At 36.8% G+C, this 18,078-nt stretch overlaps 1 protein-coding gene across 1 annotated transcript; it reads right to left on the bottom strand.

The window, feature by feature from the left end:
• Positions 1 to 2,731: 2,731 nt before the first annotated feature.
• On the bottom strand, positions 2,732 to 15,303 carry LOC107284683 (glutathione S-transferase omega-1). The gene is made up of 6 exons (XM_015812782.2): positions 15,163 to 15,303; positions 13,280 to 13,388; positions 11,614 to 11,836; positions 7,720 to 7,821; positions 4,621 to 4,727; positions 2,732 to 3,228 (listed from the first exon to the last, which is right to left on the bottom strand). The coding sequence occupies exons 1-6, from the start codon at positions 15,194 to 15,196 to the stop codon at positions 3,075 to 3,077; spliced, it is 729 nt and encodes a 242-aa protein (XP_015668268.1). The 5' UTR covers positions 15,197 to 15,303; the 3' UTR covers positions 2,732 to 3,074.
• Positions 15,304 to 18,078: the final 2,775 nt, after the last annotated feature.

Here is an 18,078-nt window from a genome sequence, read left to right on the forward strand (position 1 = left end):
CTTTATGAAAATTTTTATGTGATAGCTTTTTTATATAAAATTTGCCAAATTTCCATTCCATGGGAGTCATGGGTTCCAGATTTTGAACACATTCTGCATTCTTAGCCCATTTGAGGTACCTTAACTGAAAATTGTCCTACAATGCATTGTTATACTCAGTTAAAGGTTACAGACATAAAGAGTTTTATTAGTAGGTAGATGAATGCTTTTTTCAGAAACACACTTCCTTTCACTGCATTGAAAATGATTATAGAAAGTTCTCTTTCAGCAGTAGAAAATAACTCAGCCTGATGCCCAAATCTATTTATCTAGCTATCTCAACTTTAATTCCAAAAGCTTCTGTTTGTCTCTCAGCAATTTTGAAATGTTTTTCTCTTATTCTGGTTTGCAAAGGAATTCAACCTTGGTTCTATATTGTAGATCACTGAATTTTTACAGTATTGCACATTATTGCCACACTGAGTTTTGAAATAAGTTTCTCATCAAAAATATATTTGCCCTACTCCCACTAATAGCAACTAAAATTTAACACTTTAACAATTTAAACTTGCAACCAGTTTTAAATCCCAGTTTTAGAAAATATTAACAAAATATGTAGATTGTACAGATCAAAGTATGAGCAGGTTTTTCCCAAACAGCTATCCAGCAGGCCTGTTGGGACTGCAAAACTTTAAATTACAGGTTGGGAAAAAACTTACTATAAAAAATGCTCTCGAAAACTCGCTACAAATCTTCCCAGATTGCCTAATTCTGTACCTCTATTTATGACTGAGGATTAGTGCTAATATTGGTAATTGTCACTATTGTATTTTTATTATGTTATTGGTTTATTTAATTTGTTCAATGTCAATAGCCACTCATCTCAATGACTCTTTAGCAGGTTACAGTTTAATATATTGTATATATAACTGGCATTGTATACAGGAACATCTGCATATAATATGGGCTAGTCCCTCCTAAATCCAGGTAGGAGATCTCAAAAAAAGTCATAGAGAATGAGAAAGCTAACATCCTGTGGAACTTCCAGATCCAGATATACAGAGAGTTACTGGCCCATCAACCAGACATTGTGTAGTAGTCAGAAGAATGGTGGTGATAGATGTAGCAGTACCAAGTGACAGCAATATCAGAAAGGAGTATGAGAAACTGGAGAAATGCCAAAGCCTGAAGGAGTAACTGGAGAGGATGTGGAAAGTAAAGGCCAAAGTATAGCCAGTTTGGTCTCAGTGATTAAGGTACCAGGATAAAAAGTGGGAAATCATGAGTTCTGCCTTAGTCATAAGAGCCGGCTGGGTGATTTTGGGCCAGTCACTCTCAGCCAACCCACCTCACAAGGTTACTGTTGTGGGGAAAATATGAGGAGGAAAGTGTGTTGAGTTATTTGTAAAAATAATAAAGACACAATACAAATAAGTAAATAAAAAATGCTAGGAACAGTTAAGATACCACAAAAAACCCTCAAGTGTGCCCAATGTGCCCAACCTACTAAATTGAATTGGGTGGGTAGAGACTTTTGGAGAAAGGCAATCAGGCAGGTAACCTGGTCTCAAGCCAGTTAGGGTTTCAAAGGTGACAACCAGCACCTTGAATTGCACCTAGAAACATACCAGTAACCAATGTCTGACCTACTCATAGTTTTGTTATTTTGAACCTGTAACTGCATTAAGCATCCATTCAAATTTGCAGAAAGATATGTGCAACTTTGTACCATGTAGATCACATCTCGTTTATGTGGGGATTCATGTTTGATGCAACTGTACCTATCTAGGTTAACCTGCTTTTCAGGCATTATTACTTGGAGAGTACTCATGCTGCTACAGACCAGCACCAGGTAAGGCAACACGAATCACAGTTCACGCCAATGCAAAATTTTCTGAAGCAAACGGGAGCCTGGATTAGAAGAGAATACTCTCAATTAGAATTGAACTGAATACTTTATTTGGCCAAGTGTGATTAGACAAACCCTAACACCTGAACTAGAGAGTCACTATCTAACACTCCAATTTTACTTTGATTTAAAACAAAGACTTAAATATGGAACAATAAATTTATGGTTGAGACTGACAAAGATAAGTTCAAGCCTGAGATGGAAGGTCATGTCCTAAGATAAATACTAGTAAATGAAAATTAGAAGTGTGCATTTATCATACTGATCTCAATTTAAGTGCCAGTCAACAAAACAAAATGCTTCCTATATAGTTGCCTTCCCCAATCTGATTTCATCTAAATATATTAAACTAATATATTGATATTGCTTGCTGAAAGTGTTTGGAAAGATCACAAATGGCAATTGAGGATGTTGTTCCTATCATAAATGCACAACAGTTGCCAAGGATTCAAATCATGATCACATGACTGTGACAATGCTGTGACAAGTGTAAGGGCAAAAATCAGTCACTTTTTTCAGTGTGTTGTAGCTTGTTAAGTGAGGAATACCTGTAGTCAGTCTTAGCAACAGTGTGAGAATTACATTTTTAGATGCTCACAAAAATAGTCATGGCTCATTCTCTCTGCCATGCTGAAAGACAGTACAGAAGACCAAAGTAACTTCCCAGACCAAAAACCCATTGCTCTAGGGACAATAGTTTTCTATGCATGCCAATTTGCTCCAATTTACTATCCATTTCCCTAAGAGAATACAAATTGGAATGGCTATAGCTTGGTAATAAAATATACGATCCCATACCCTGCTATATATCTTAACTTGCTGCTGCAAATAAAAGGAAACCTCTGCATTTGAAGTGTTTTTATTCCTGAAAGTCAATAATTACTTTCCAAACAGAAACAAAGTCAAATTGATGTCTCCCCTAAACCGATAAACAAGGCAAAAAAAAAAATCAACATTGTCAGTTAGATTGGTAGAAAGATAAGGGTAAAAAAAGCTTTTCTTCCTGATGAATGTTGGCCATTTTCCTTTTGAAAGGGAAACATATTGCAAATAATTACTATTTCAGTCCAATTACATATTCATTGAATAACACAACACAAAGCACAACAAAACTGATATCAGATGACATGCTGGAGCAATAGCTATCAATATCCCTTGTCATCCCTGAAAAAGCTTCCCATAGTTTTCAAAGGCCATAATCACAGGCCTCAGGACTATTATTGAAATATAGTTCAAGATAACCCTTGAAGATTTGAGGATCAGTTATTGTAGCCTTAACAGCTGGATCTAGCTTCATCATATCAACCCAGCATTTTAATTCTGGAGTATGGTTCAAACATCTGGAAAAGAACAGAAAAAGATTTGAGGTAACAACGAAACTTTGAGGCAATTATCTTCGGTTGTGTTTCCATTAAGATAGTGTTCAGTAACCAGTATGGAGAATGTATTAAATTAGATGGCTCAAGACACTCCTTTACATTCCTAAGTGTACGTAGAAAGATATATGGTTCTCAATTTGGGTTGTGCTTGACCTCCTTAAGGGAAAGTGCTACAGATCTAAACCTGTAGTTTAGATCAAATGCATGATTTCATTATTTCAAATTCTATCAGTTCAAATTATAGGGGTTTTCCTGCATATATTATTGGCTTCCGAAACTTTCAAAGTACTACCTAAAAAGGTATTGCTGACAATTAGCAATTATAGAAAGTAAATAACAGTGTTAAAAGAATTCAGTCCAAGCTTTCTACTTCCACCTGTGAGTTAAGAGGAATAGAGGACTATCATTTGAAACTGTCTCAATATTCTTGTGTCAAAGGTGCTTTTTCAAAAGTTAACTGGACTGTTTTTTCCCTTGAGGAAGAAGAAAACCTTTCACTTCTCATCCAAAAAGCTTCCATCAGTTGTGACTGGAGGGTGGGGTGGGGGGATGAAGGATAGATACTGATAGGTCGGGTGGGGGAGGAAGGAATAGAAGGATTGCATTTCTTTGCAGTTATCTGGTTCTTAGCATCTCTCTAAGAGTCATTGAGGCCACCTGGGAGTTTATCTGTGCTCTCACAGGTCACTTGAATCAGACTGCAAATGGTTCTGGCATCTTTTTGGAACTACTGAAAGGACTGCATTGTGGACAGAAGATAGGTGATGTCTTATTCCTCCCCCTCTGTTGACAGAGGACTGTTCTGGATCACTGAGAATCTCAGTAGACTCTTAATTTTCTTGCTTGTTCCAAAGCTATTAATTTCTGATTTGCTAACTCAGAAAAACAGAATGTCAAGAGCCATCACACCCAATTCGAAGTATGGACATGGGCATCAGTCACGAGAAGAAAAATAATGATAGTCTAAACCAGGGGTCCTCAACCTTGGCAACTTTAAGACTTGTGGACTTCAACTCCCAGAATTCTTGGAGTTGAAGTCCACAAGTCTTAAAGTTGCCAAGGTTGAGGACCCCTGGTCTAAACTGAAAAAAAACCGAATTGCTAATAAATTCTGCTTCAGAAAAATATATTTCATATACTTGCCTTATGCAGCAAAGTTAGAAGATTAATGGACATATTCAAAACAGAAAAAAGATGATTCTCCTATTCTCTTTTGCCTCCTAATAACATCACTTCCATGTAAATTAGAAATAAAACACCATGGGGCTAATATAGCTTTTCTTGCAGTAATCTACAAAAGTAACCATGCACAGGATTTAAGAGCAAAAACTGTAAAAGATTCAAAGCACTTACTCAATTAACTGGGAGGCCTCCATCCGTTCAAACCATGGCCAGATTAGATAATCAATCATGGATACTGAATCTCCACCAAAGAACTTAGTTTTGTGGTTTGCAAGCATCTAAGATATAGGAAGATGTGACATTTCTAAATAAAATGCAAGGCCTACCCCCATATTTACAGAAAGATGGTAAAGATGGTTCACTGCAATTCTTATTCTGCATCATCTATAATTTGATGTATTTATTTAAATTATTTCTATGCTGCTCAATTGTGTTAACACTGGTTGGTATAGGAAACATTAAATCCAAGTTTTAAGAAATGCACAATAGACATAGAGGTGTTAGTGCCAACACCTTTTCTTTCCCAAAATTCAAAATCTATTATATGAAATTAAGCTATAGAGTTAAAACTAAAACATATGGGAATGTTACAATAAGAATACTGTAAAATCAGATTTTAAACAAGAAAAGTATGAGGGGGGAAATCGTAAAAGTGCTTAAGTGAGGGGGAGTGAAACAGAAGATGGACAGTAAAAATGGATCCATAATACATGTATTATTTAGGATCTGTCTTATCCAAAAGTAGAAACAACTGCCTGAAACAATCTTACATTAGGAGTACAAAGATATTTTTTCACTGTAAACAGTTTCAAATATGGATCTTCATAAAACTCAAGCTCTGATCAATTCAAGGATCTTGGAAGTGTTTTGAGTTCAGATCAGTTTTGCTTCAAGTTCAACAAATTCCCAAAGCTTCCTGAATGCCTGAAATAATTCATTTTGCAAAATGAGTTCCAGGAAATTTTTTCAAGTCTTGCACTCAGACTGGCTTGAAACAAAATGTTTTGTATATAAGTGTATTTCTACTAATGAGAGTGTATTTCTCCATGCGCAAGTCTGTTAGCTTTAACAGACTTGTTAAACATTTTAAAGTCCATCTCCTTTAAAATGATTTAAATGTTAGAGTTTTTAAGAATATGTGTTAATGCACCAGTAAGGCTTAATTCTTATTTGTACTATTTTGTTAACAGGAAAGGATAGGGACAAAAATGAAGGCACTGATTAATAAAGAGAGCTAGCACAAGCAACAGCTTCAGAAATGTGCATTTTCCTACATAGAGAGATGTATTTCTTTCTTATTTGCCTTTCTTCAGAAATTTGATCTACACATCACATGGTTAAATGCATTTTAACCATGGTTTGTGGAATATCAAAATGGCAATTTGGCTTATTCTGAAGTATTATTCTAGTCATTGAAAGATGGAAGGGGTTATCTTCAACTATTCTAATGAAAAAGCGTAAGTTTAAAATTTCTTCCTGTGCTATGGAGAAAACGTCTCCCGCCAGTCGCATGCAGAGTCAGCTGAATGTGGCTCAACTCCTTTTTTTCCTGAATAACTCATTAGTATCCTAACAGATACACACCTATTAGTAACAAGACCTTTTATTGCTTGAAATCTTTTATTTAGCCTCCTTTTGAGAAGGTGACATTATCAGTTTCATCTTTTAATGACTAGAAAAATACTTTATGGTAGACTCAACAACCATTCCAGTCATTAAAAAGAGAGCTTTCAGGAAAGGGACTATCCAATTCCTAACAAGAATAGAGATTAAGAGACTCACTGTATCAACATGGAACCAAATGCTAGATAAACTTGGCTATCCTATACAGTTTTAATAATATAGGTGGTACCAACAAGTCACTTCCCTGTTATTGGGAGCCCTGCTGTTAGAACTGTTATTGTAGCTCAAGGGTGTCAAACTAAACTGGCCCATGGGCCGGCAGTTTGACACCCCTGTTGTAGCTGAACCTCTAATTAGATGGAGTGTGATGAAAAGGGAGGTTTCTTGCTGGCTGAGTATGCCAGAGCAATGCCTTCCCTAATTACCTGCTGATGGTGGATGGTGTAAATTCACATCTCTCCAGGTATCTATCATCTAGGGTATAGTCAATTACTTGTCTAGGGTATACTTGAAGTATTTTCTTAATACCATGTGCACATGTAACTTCTACCAGGTCTGTTTTGTAAGAAGGGACTGGATAGAAATGAGGGGATATAGTCTTTTGTGTTCAATAGAATTGCAAATCCATCTTGGATCTAAAACAAAGGTCTGATTTTCACACCACTTTATCTTGATGAAATACATGCAGATCACCTCATAAAGAATACCGTTCATTTGCCAACTTTTCTAGCTAAAGTTAGGAATACCAGAAAGAATGTTAATAGGAATCTGTCCAAAATAAGAAACTGTTAGGAGTACTAAAAAGAATGACAAGAGAATCAGTGAATCATGGAGGGTGACATGAACTTTACATATCTGGAGAAGCTGTGTATGAATTTCCTGGGATTTCAGGAAGAGAATGTCCATCTTATTGATGCTTGGGGCAATGATAGAAAGACAGCCGCAGCCTGATTCCTAGTGCTGCTGCTTTGTGGATTCTTTTCAGTGTTCTTTCCATTCTACATCCTCCTGAATCTATAAGCCCCTCTCCTCCCTTTCTGTGGAAGAACAGGTAAAAACATGCACACCTGCTGAGTTCGTGCTGGTCTGGTCCTCCCTTCTCTTAAAATAAACATAATTTTTTATAAGTTGATAATTTTTAAAAGATGCAAAAAGAATAAGGGAGACACAGTTGTTAAGGCTTGTGCCATGCAACTTCCCTGTAAAAAGAGTAATAATCTTAAAGCCACATCTACTCAAGTACTGTATGAGAATGGCTCCCCCTAGGGACAGATTCACACAACTTCATATAAATTGAAAAGTTATTTAAACTAGATCTGACAGTTCAGTATACCCCTAAACAAGATCCTATTAGGAACAGAGTATCATACAATAAAAAAACAACTTTGCCTTTAAAATGGCTGCAACTGATGGGAACAGAATAGAAAAGTTCACCTAGCATATACAATATGTCAATCAGCATTCAAGAAATGCAGGGAATTCTCTACTTCATTCTTTTCCAAATCTTATGTCCTCCAGAACTATTCTGCCTACAATATAAATCTCCAAGCCACCACATTTAACAAGATTCTAATCTGGAAGGCAGCTATAATTCATTATGACATTTCATTGCTTTCTTTTAAAGAATTAAGGTCATGAACCATTTACCTCTTCAAGCTTAAGAAGCTTCTCCTGGTATTCACTCTTTAGTGCTGATGCATCTTCACCATTCCTGATAGCCAGAGTATACTTGTAGCCTATTGGAGGTAGCTAAGTAAATCAGAAATGATACATTACCAAGGTGCCCCAAAATATAGGATTTTCATTCAAGAAACAAAATATTATAGGAATATAGAGACAATATCATCAACAAAGAATAAATTGTCATAAATAAAAATGGAGGCCATATGTGTTACAACAGCAATTAGGACCAGAATTTCCATTGCTAAACAATGTGACAAAGTGTCACATTGCTTAGCATTAGCAATCACTGCTTTTAAACAAGAATTGTGGATTGATAGGCAAACACCTCCTCACCACTTCTGTCTTCCAACAACCAGATTCAGCAGGAAAGCTGGCAAGTACCAGGTGGCTTGCAAGCAGGCGGGCAGGCAGGCAAGTGGCTGCTGCCAGATGGCAGAGGAAGCAGGCCAGGAAAGCATAGCCTAAGTGAATCAGGGCTTGGAGTAGTTGCTGCTTGGTGGGAGATGATACTCGAGAGTGCACAAGTGGAGGGGAGGCATGCCACGAGCAGTGGGCTTGGGTGACTCTTGCTGGATGGGAGGGGATGCACAAGAGGTCACAAGTGGCAGACAGGCATGGTGGAAGAGGGTGTGCAAGGGCGTGTGAATGGAGGAGGAGGCACCATGAGAGCACAGTAGGACCTAGGCTGGCTGCAGCCAGATAGAAGAGGATTTGCAACTATAGAAATGGAGTGGAGTGCTACATGAGTGGTGAAGAAGACACAATCCAAATGTGGCAGGACATGGGGTGGCGGCAGATGCCCAAGGGTATGAAGTAGCTGGAGAGAGTGGGTGTGAGCTCAAGGGTCAGGGAGAATGCACAGATGGAGGAGACTTTCCCAAGCAACTTGTGACTTTTCCTGCTGGCTTCCCTATTGACTTTGCTTCTAGGAACCAGCAGGGAAAATTGCAAATAGTGATCATTTGAGTGTGGGTCGCTACAACTGCTGTAGGTGAGAACAGTTGAGCAATTCAAAGGTAATTAATTTTGACAAAATTATGACCGATAAGAGTGGTTTGAGTACAGTGAGGAAATAAGCTTAAATAAGAATCTTGAAAACAGGACACATAATGATTTAATAAGATGACTTTCATAAATACAATTGAAATATAAGCTGATTAAAAAGATGTTATATGTTGATGTTATTGTTAGTTGTACAAATACTAGAAAAATGTTTATACTCAATCTTGTATGTACTGAAAATATTAAGAATTATATTTGTTTAATGCAAACAAAAGGAGAATATTATTGGAAGAAGAGAAGATCATGGAAATATATCATTGACTAACATATTGATTAATTATAGAAATTAATTATTATTGATTGTTTTTAAATATATGAACCCAGACAACATACTGTTTGCTAAGCATTAGGGATTGTTATTGTAAAAAAATCAATAAAATATAATAATAAAAATAATTATAACTATTGATTACTTAGTATCTCTATGACTAGAGATATAAGACAAGGACTAGATATAAGATATAAGATAACCTTTATTGTCATTTTTTACTGTGGGCACAACGACACACATCAACGACTACCTATATTTACTTAACAACAGCTCCTATAGAGAGTCCCAAAATCATAGTTTTGCTGTCTTTTTGAAGCATTCAGAATTTAGGAAAAATTGAAAAAACAATGTTCCTTTCATTTATCTCATAGGAGATATAAATGATAGTAAGGGTTTGTCTCTAAACTACCTATTTATTCCTTTGGTCAGATTGAAACTCTCCATATTGCCTACACTTCACAGAATAATAGTTATCTTCCCAAAAAAGTTTTCATTAACCAAACTAATTTTCATTCAGTGATCCCAAAACTTTGAAGAATGTTCTTTATACACTTTAGTAAATAAACAAAAGACTGCATTTCTCAACCTCAGTAAAATGTGAAGACTTCAGCTCCCAGAATGCTAGCTGCAGAATTCTGGCCAAATTTGGAGGCGGAATTAATAAAGGAATCAGCCTAGAATCCCTATGTAGCCACAAGCAAAGTAAGTTCAACCTCTCTTGAATTCCTTTGATCCTTATCTAACTCCAAGCATGTGCTAGCCCTTAGCAAAGAATATTGCTGTGCATAGGCATGAGTAATATACATCAAGTTGATTTTTTGTACCTCACACCTACAGTTTCAACACAGATATGGAATAATTAATATTTTGGGGGGGGAGGTAAAACACACAGCCCTAAACTAACAAAATCTTTGCTCTTTAGCATACAACTCAAACTGAGGCTGCTCTGAGTCTGGTTCAAAGAGTATAGTTTGCTAATTAAATCCTACTTTGACTCCTCACCTAGAAGTCAGAAATCTTCCATAATCACTACTAATTCTTTGAACTATTTATCCAACTTTACCTCATATATTGGTAATAATGTTTCTAATCAAATTACCATTATCTGAGACTTTATTTCTTCAAAATAGCATAGATAGTATATTATAGCAGAACCAGCTAGTTTCTTTCTTTTTTAACAATATTTTATTGATTTTTTATAATCACAAATCCTTAATATTTTATCAGCAACATGTTGTCTGGGTTCCAATATTTAGCTTACTAGTACATGTTAAACTCCTTTCTTTCTACCTCGTTTTTCTAGCCATTGATAAAATGTATCTCATGTTCTAAAGTATTCTGAATCTTCTTTCTCTTTCATTTTCAGTGTAAGTCTGTCCATTTCTGCACAGTCCAAAATTTTCCTAATTATCTCTTCCTCCACTGGTAATTCTTCATCTTTCCAATGTTGAGCAAATACAATTCTCGCTGCAGTTAGTACATGTAACATTAAATATACACATTCTTACTCATAATTTCCTACAATTATACCTAACAAAAATAATTCTGGTTTAAAATCTACATGTTGTTTTATCATTTTCTCTAACCATATATGTATTCTTGACCAAAATCCTTTGGCTTTAGGGCATGTCCACCAAAGATGATAGTATGTGCCTGGCTTTTGTCTACATTTCCAACAACTGCTAGGCATACCATATCTGAGGCTTTATTTCTTCAAAATAGCACAGAAAGTATATTATAGCAGAAGTAGCTAGTTTCTGAAGCATTGAGTTACTCATAAACCCTAGACCACCAGCTAGCATGAGATTACATTGCCCAGTTATCATAAAATGGTTCATTATCTTTCCTTCAATGAAGGAATTTATTCTTTTGCAGAATTCACTTTGCCTATTCAAACACATTTTAAGCATCAAGGAAAAAGAAAGCCACATTCTCAAGAATGTTTATGGAGATTGTCAGTCATCCATATCATGCTCGTCTCAAACATGTTTTTTTTTAAAAAAAGGCAGCAAAACTATACTATTTTCCTTGAGGAAGGCGTTTGGCTTCTCATCCAAGAAGCTTCTTTAGTTCTGAATTAATTGACCAATTAATTTACCGCCTCTCTCAACAGAGGGGGAGGAATACAACACCACCTATCTCTTGTTTACAACACAGTCCTTTCAGCAGTTTCAAGAAGATTACACCCAATTGCATTCTGCTTCAGTTGACCCCGAGGGCATAGGATAAACCCTCATGTGGTCTCAACGGCTGTCAGAGAAAGTGACAATGTTCAAATGACTGCAAAGGAATATAATCCTTCTATCCTCCCCCCGCACGCCCCCAACCATCCAGCCAGAACTGAAGAAGCTTTCTGGATGAGAAGTGAAATGTCTTCCTGAAGGAAAATAACATAGTCCAGTTGTTTTTGAAAAAGTACCTTTGAGATTCTCAAAATTTATCAATGCAATATCAAAATAGAAATTTATCAGTTTTATTGTAATCTTCCACACTAAAATGAATTTCTTGCTACGCTTCAGTAATACCTTGGAGAAGTATTCCAGGAGCATTTTCTGATAAGCTTTTTCATAAGGGTCCGCAGGGTACAATTTCTTTTCTGGATAAGCTTCATCCAAATATTCACAAGTGATTGGAGATTCATAGATCAGCTGACCCTTGCTTGTTTCTAGCACAGGTACCAATCCAAATGGGCTCTTCTCAAAAAACCACTCTGGTTTGTTTTTCAAATTGATATTAACAATTTCATGGCTAAGTAGAATGAGATGAAACCACCAGGTTAATTCTTTCAGGAATACGTTACTAAGATAGGCTATACAAAAATGAGGTTGTTCAAAGTTGTTGTAATGGGGAAAGTAAGAGGAGGAAGGTATACTGGATATGTTCACAACCTTGAGTTATTTGTAAAATATTAAAGATGGGATAGAAATAGATAAATAAAAATGAAGGATACGACTAGTAATTACTGCTATATGCTATTTGAAAAATACAACATGATATTAATTCTTGGAAACTGAAGAGAATACTTTAGATTCTGATTTTATTGATCCATTTGTGTGTCTCTATATAACGTTGTCTCCACTACATTCAAACAGGACAACCAAAGAAGTTAGTGTCTGTGGCTTGCATTTTCAGCCTGACACCTTGTTCCTTCCCTTCTTTCAAAAGTTTTGAAACAAGATTGGATTGCATGGCATGGCTAAGAGTGTAACTCTTACTTGGATTACTTCGTGCTAACCTTTTCCTAAAGTATAATCATCACATATTTAATGGTTAAACAAGTTTCATCTCTTTGTAGCACCCAGATGATCTCAGAAGCTCAATAGGAGTAGTCTTCATTATTATTAGGATAGGAAATCATCTATCCTAATAAAAATGAAAAAAACAAGCACAGCATCTGGAAGAGCAAAGGCTAATCACTTTCACATGGTTGCCAAGAAATCTGCATGGACAGATCTATTTATGATCCCATCAGAAGTTAAGTTCATCTCTAGAATCCTGATTTTACCTTAACTGGTATGACATGGAGGACAGGTGTTTTTTTAATGTATTTAAAGCATGTCCTATGGCTGTTCATACAAAAAACAGCTTACCATTATAATAAAATTAACCATAGGCACATGCTCACTCACTATTTAAAAAGACTGAGGGACACTATTAAATAACTAAATGCCACATTCCTTCAAGTTTCTTTGAAATCCAAAAGGAATGTAACTCAGCCAGGTCTATGCCTTAAATACTGCATGATATTCTAAGACCAATAATCTACACAGGCAATCAGTCCTGAGCAGATGACCTCCAATCATCACAAGACAAGAAATCCTGCAAATGATCAAGAAAACATATTACATTATCAGAGCAACAGAAATACCAAGAATTTAAAAGAAAACAACTACCCTTTAGTTATTCATCAATTCATACCCTTCCCTTTAGTTATTCATCAATTTCTCTATTATATTTCTAAACTAGTTCTCAGATGAAATTCTTCAGGAGAAGAATCCCCTATTGAACTAAGGAACAAATCTGAAATTGAATATGTTCTATGATGTTAAAAGAAGGAAGGTAACAAATCTTTGAAGACAATTGCTATAAGTCCTGATATGTACCAACTATCTGCTAATTTTCAACCAAAAAGGAGTTCAATATTTTTACATTAAGCCCTAATGAATATAGGAGACAGATATCTGCTCATACTTGATTCCTTTGGCTTTCAGGACGAGTCGTGTTCTCTGTGCGAAAGGGCAGTAACGCATACTGTAGAGACGGACGATTCCTTCAGGCACTGGCCCTGGAGCAGAGGCTCCTGAAATACATACAAATCTCCAGTCAGAATTAACAAAAACTACATTCTATCTTGAAGATAAACAATAAGCCATCCAAAAAATAAGATAACCTTTATTGTCATTTACCTGTATACACAACGGCACATATTAAAATGAAATTCTGATGCCCCCTGCTCTCGAAAGGAGGAATGCCATCCACCGAACAAGGATAACAACAACAGCAGCAGCAAACAAAGATGCCAAGTTATACAAAAGTGACATCAAAACTTATATTAATCACAGTCCATTTTGAATACAGAGCGGAAAAAAATGAGTCTTGATTGTTAGCAAGGTTGATAGTATATGGAACAAAGCTGTTACACAAATCTAGTTGTTTTGCTTCAGATACCACAGAGCCTTCACCCAAAGGCAACAATGAAAACACGGCATTAAGATGTATAATATAGAAAAAGAAAAAAAGGTAGGAAATAAAACCCTCAAAACAACCATGGTCTATCTCAGTGGTGGCGAACCTATGGCACGGGTGCCAGAGGCGGCACTCAGAGCCCTCTCTGTGGGCACAGTGCCTTCGCCCCAGTCCTAGGCCTTCAGCTGGGTTTTATAAAACCTTTTCGCTTTAGGCCTCCGCCACCGTGCGCAAAAAAAAAAAAAAAGGTTCAATCAGTCAATTTCAACTTCTTGCGGGAAAAAAAGATCTTGCAAAGTTGGAATTGATTGATTGAACTTTTTAGTCCCACCCAGTCTGCTGTTACCACTGCAGTCACGCCCAGGCACAGCCAATTGGCCACACCCAGCCAATGGGCCACACCCACCCGGCACTGACGATGCATAAGTGGGTTTTGGGTTGCAGTTTGGGCATTCAGTCTCTAAAAGGTTCGCCATCACTGGTCTATCTTCTTACTACACCTATTCATTATTGTTACTTACTCCAATAGTTTATCTTTCACAGCCTCCCTTCATACAATGTTAAGCTTGTGTAGTGTGTTGTTCTGCTTTTTACCCATTATGTTTAGTGTATAGTTCAGTCTGTTGCAAAAAATCCAAATAAAGTTAATTCAACAAACCAGGATTAAAATTACCCAAGCTTCATGTGTTTTATAAATACAAATATCTACATTTGAGTCATAATAGCAAGGAACAAATACCAAGAATATAAAACATCGTTTTGTTAGAGTAATCCTTATTGGCCAAATTATAAGCAATTTTATGCACTCAAGTTTAATGTCTGTTAACATGCATAAAGTAAATGTACTGGGGCAAGGCTGCATATCAGAGCCATACATTCCACTAAAAGGCACATTAGAAGTGTACACGCCCTCAACACGTATTTGGCTGTACAATATGTAATATTTTTTAACCTAATAATGAAATCCATTCATTGCCTCTGGCCACAGAAGACCAGAGATCAGGGGTGACATCCTTAACGACATTATATTCTCCCGAAAGCCTCCATTGCAGTGTTTCTCAACCTTGACAATTTTAAGGCATGTGGACTTCAACTCCCAGAATTCCACAGCCAGCATTGCTGGCTGTGGAATTCTGGGAGTTGAAGTCCACATGCCTTAAAATTGTCAAGGTTGAGAAACACTGCTCCATTGCATGTCGTCCCCCAGCTCTTGAAAAACGGCGTGCGTGAAGATCAGCCAGGCCGACAACTCACCGCCTTAGGAAAGGTCACAACAGCCTTCACCGAACTGATGATTGTGTAACTCCCACAGCCCTAGAAACGAGGGTTGCCTTAACCCTGTTGAATTAGATAAACCCGCTTCTCCTCGGATCAGAGCGCTTTCTCACCTTTTCCCAAGCTTCTAGCGAATTCCCCAGACATCTTACTTCGGGCCTCCAGACAGAAAACGGAACCAACTGTGCCCGTCGGAATTTTCCCTAAGACGCCGCCTTTTCTCTCTTCTCTCGACGCAGTTTGGCTCCTCCCTCTTCATTAGTATGCACCATCTCCCTCCGCTGGATGCTAAAGAGCTACAACGCTAGTTGATTGACACGAAGCAAATGACTTGGAGGGCCGAGCGAATTAATATCCCATTTATCGCGATAAATACTTCCGCCGTAGCAATCTCTGAGAAACAGATTTGAGAAACAGATGCGGATTAACAATAAGGGTCTATGCATTTAAGTGCAGTTTGCAAGAGTACAAAGTCCATCTACTATGTAAAAATACGTTTGAAAGTCAAATACAAGAGTTAAAAGGTATAAGAACAATACGACAAATAGATTCGTCTCCAAGTCGTCTACCCGTGTTTATTTTCGCTTCGTCTGTTAGGACGTCAACGTGTCATTTTCTTAGAGAATTAAAAACATTCACATCCAAGGTTAAACGATAGTGTAAGTCATGTATGTAAACCCCAGTAACATAGGACATATTATGCCCTGTGATTCAACTTAATGTGTAAATCAGACAACTTGCCTGGGGACGTACAAAGATAGCTATGGAGCCAATACAGAAAGGTAGGTACGCAACTACAATCAGCAGCTATATTATATATTGTAGTGTATTTTTATTATTTATGCTGTTGAATATTGGATGATTTTTGTTGTTGGGTTGCGTGTTGTTGTATTCTGGTAAAATGCCCAGAAACTTTGGATTGGATTGGTTTATTAATATTTATATAAATAAATATGTAAAACATTTGTCTCTTGCATGTCATTTCAAGTTAAAACAATGCTTAGTGGCTGTGCAGACTTAAAATCAGGACTAGAAATGGAAACATAAATCCCCCCTCCCTAAGTTATATTTTATATCTGTAAAATGCTGATTGTAATTGATATGCCTCATAAAGTAATGTACAGTAAATTTTAAAACTATATAATAAATCTATAAAAAATATAGTAATAAGAAGATGACGGTAGGTTTATAAAAGGAGAGAACCTGTTGTTTCAGAGAAACTACCAGATTCCTCAAAAACTTCAACAATGGCCAAATTGTACTGAAAACTTCTTAAAAATTCAGGAAGATATTCAGAGATGTATGTGCCTTGAAAGGTAGTCCTCGTTGAAGTGTGTAGCACAGCCAAACATCAGCAGTTCACAACAGGAAATGTTTTATGACATTTTGTATTACATCATAAAATGCTTTATGATAATTTTATTGTAATATTTTTATAAAATTTGCCAAATTTCCATTCCATGGGAGTCATGGATCCCAGATTTTGAATACATTCTGTAAGTAATCTGATTTGAGGTACCTTGATTGAAAATATTTTGCCCTACAATGCACCGTTACATCCAGTTAAAGGCTACAAACACAAAAGTTTTATTGCAGATAGATAAATGTTTTTTTCAGCAAATACCACTCTTTTTTCATTGAATTGAAAATGATTGTAGAAAGTTCTCCATCAGCATTAGAAAATAACTCAACCTGATGTCCAATGTCTATTTAGATAGATAGTTAGCTATCTCAACTTCCTTAATTCCAAAGCTTCTGTTTGTCTCTTAGCAGTTTTGAAATATGTTTTCCTCTTATTCCTGGTTTAAAAAAGAACTCAAATTTGATTGGTTCTCAATTGTAGATCACATTATTGCCACGTAGTAAAACACATTATTGCCACATAGAATTTTGAAATAAGTTTGTCATCAAAAAGATGTTTGCACTACTTCCACTAATAGTAACTAAAAAATTGTCAGCACTTTAACTTTTTAAACTTGCAACCAAATCCCAGTTTTAGAAAATATTAACAGAAAAATAAAAGATATTGAATGTGTGGATTTTCTGGGTCAAAGTATGACCACGTATCCAGCAGGCCTGTTGAGACTGCAAAACCTAGAATTACAGGTTAGGAAAAAACTGTGCTACTACAAAAAATGCTCTAGAAAACTTGCTAGAAATCTTCCTAGGTTGCCTAATTCTGTACTTCAATTTATGACTGGAGATTAGTGCTAATATTGGTAATTGCCACTATTGTATGTATTTTTATTATTATTATTTATTAATTTATTCAATTTCTATAACCATTCACCTCAAGGAATCTGGGTGGACTACCATTCACTACATTGTATATATAACTGGCATTGTGTACAGGAACATCTATACAAATTTTGAACTAGACCAGACATGTCAAACATGCGACGTCGCACGACATATCAGAACTTTTTCCCCATTGCCGGCAATGGGATGGCCGTGGTTTCCTCGTGACGTGTCTGGCCCATGGGCCGGCAGTTTGACACCCTGAACTAGACTCTTCTAAATCCAGATAGGAGATCCTACAGAAGGTCGTTGAGAATGAGAAAGCTAACGTCCTGTGGGACTTGCAGATCCAGATATACAGGCAGGTACCAACCAATCAACAAGACCTCGTGGTAGTAGATGGAAGATGGTGGTGATAAATGTAGCAGTGCCAAGTGACAACATCAGGAAGAAGGAGTATGAAAAACTGGAAAAGAATCAGGGCCTGATGGAGGAACTAGAGAGGATGTAGAAAGGAAAGCCTAAAATGGTCCCAGTGGTGACAAGAGCACTCGGGGCTGTGACTCCTAAGCTGGGAGAGTGGTTCCAACAGATCCCAAGAACAACATCAAAACTCTGTCCAAATGAACCAGTTTGCTCTAGTGGTTAAGGCACCAGGCTAGAAAGCAACAAGATTGTGAGTTCAACTGCTGCCTTAGCCATGAAAGCCAGCTGGGTGACTTTGGGCCAGTCACTCTCTCTCAGCCCAATCAACTTCCCAGGGTTGTTATTGTAAGGAAAATAAGAGGAGG

This window comes from Protobothrops mucrosquamatus, unplaced genomic scaffold, assembly GCF_001527695.2.
Source record: "Protobothrops mucrosquamatus isolate PMUCROS unplaced genomic scaffold, P.Mucros_1.0 scaffold110, whole genome shotgun sequence".
Lineage (NCBI taxonomy): Eukaryota > Metazoa > Chordata > Lepidosauria > Squamata > Viperidae > Protobothrops > Protobothrops mucrosquamatus.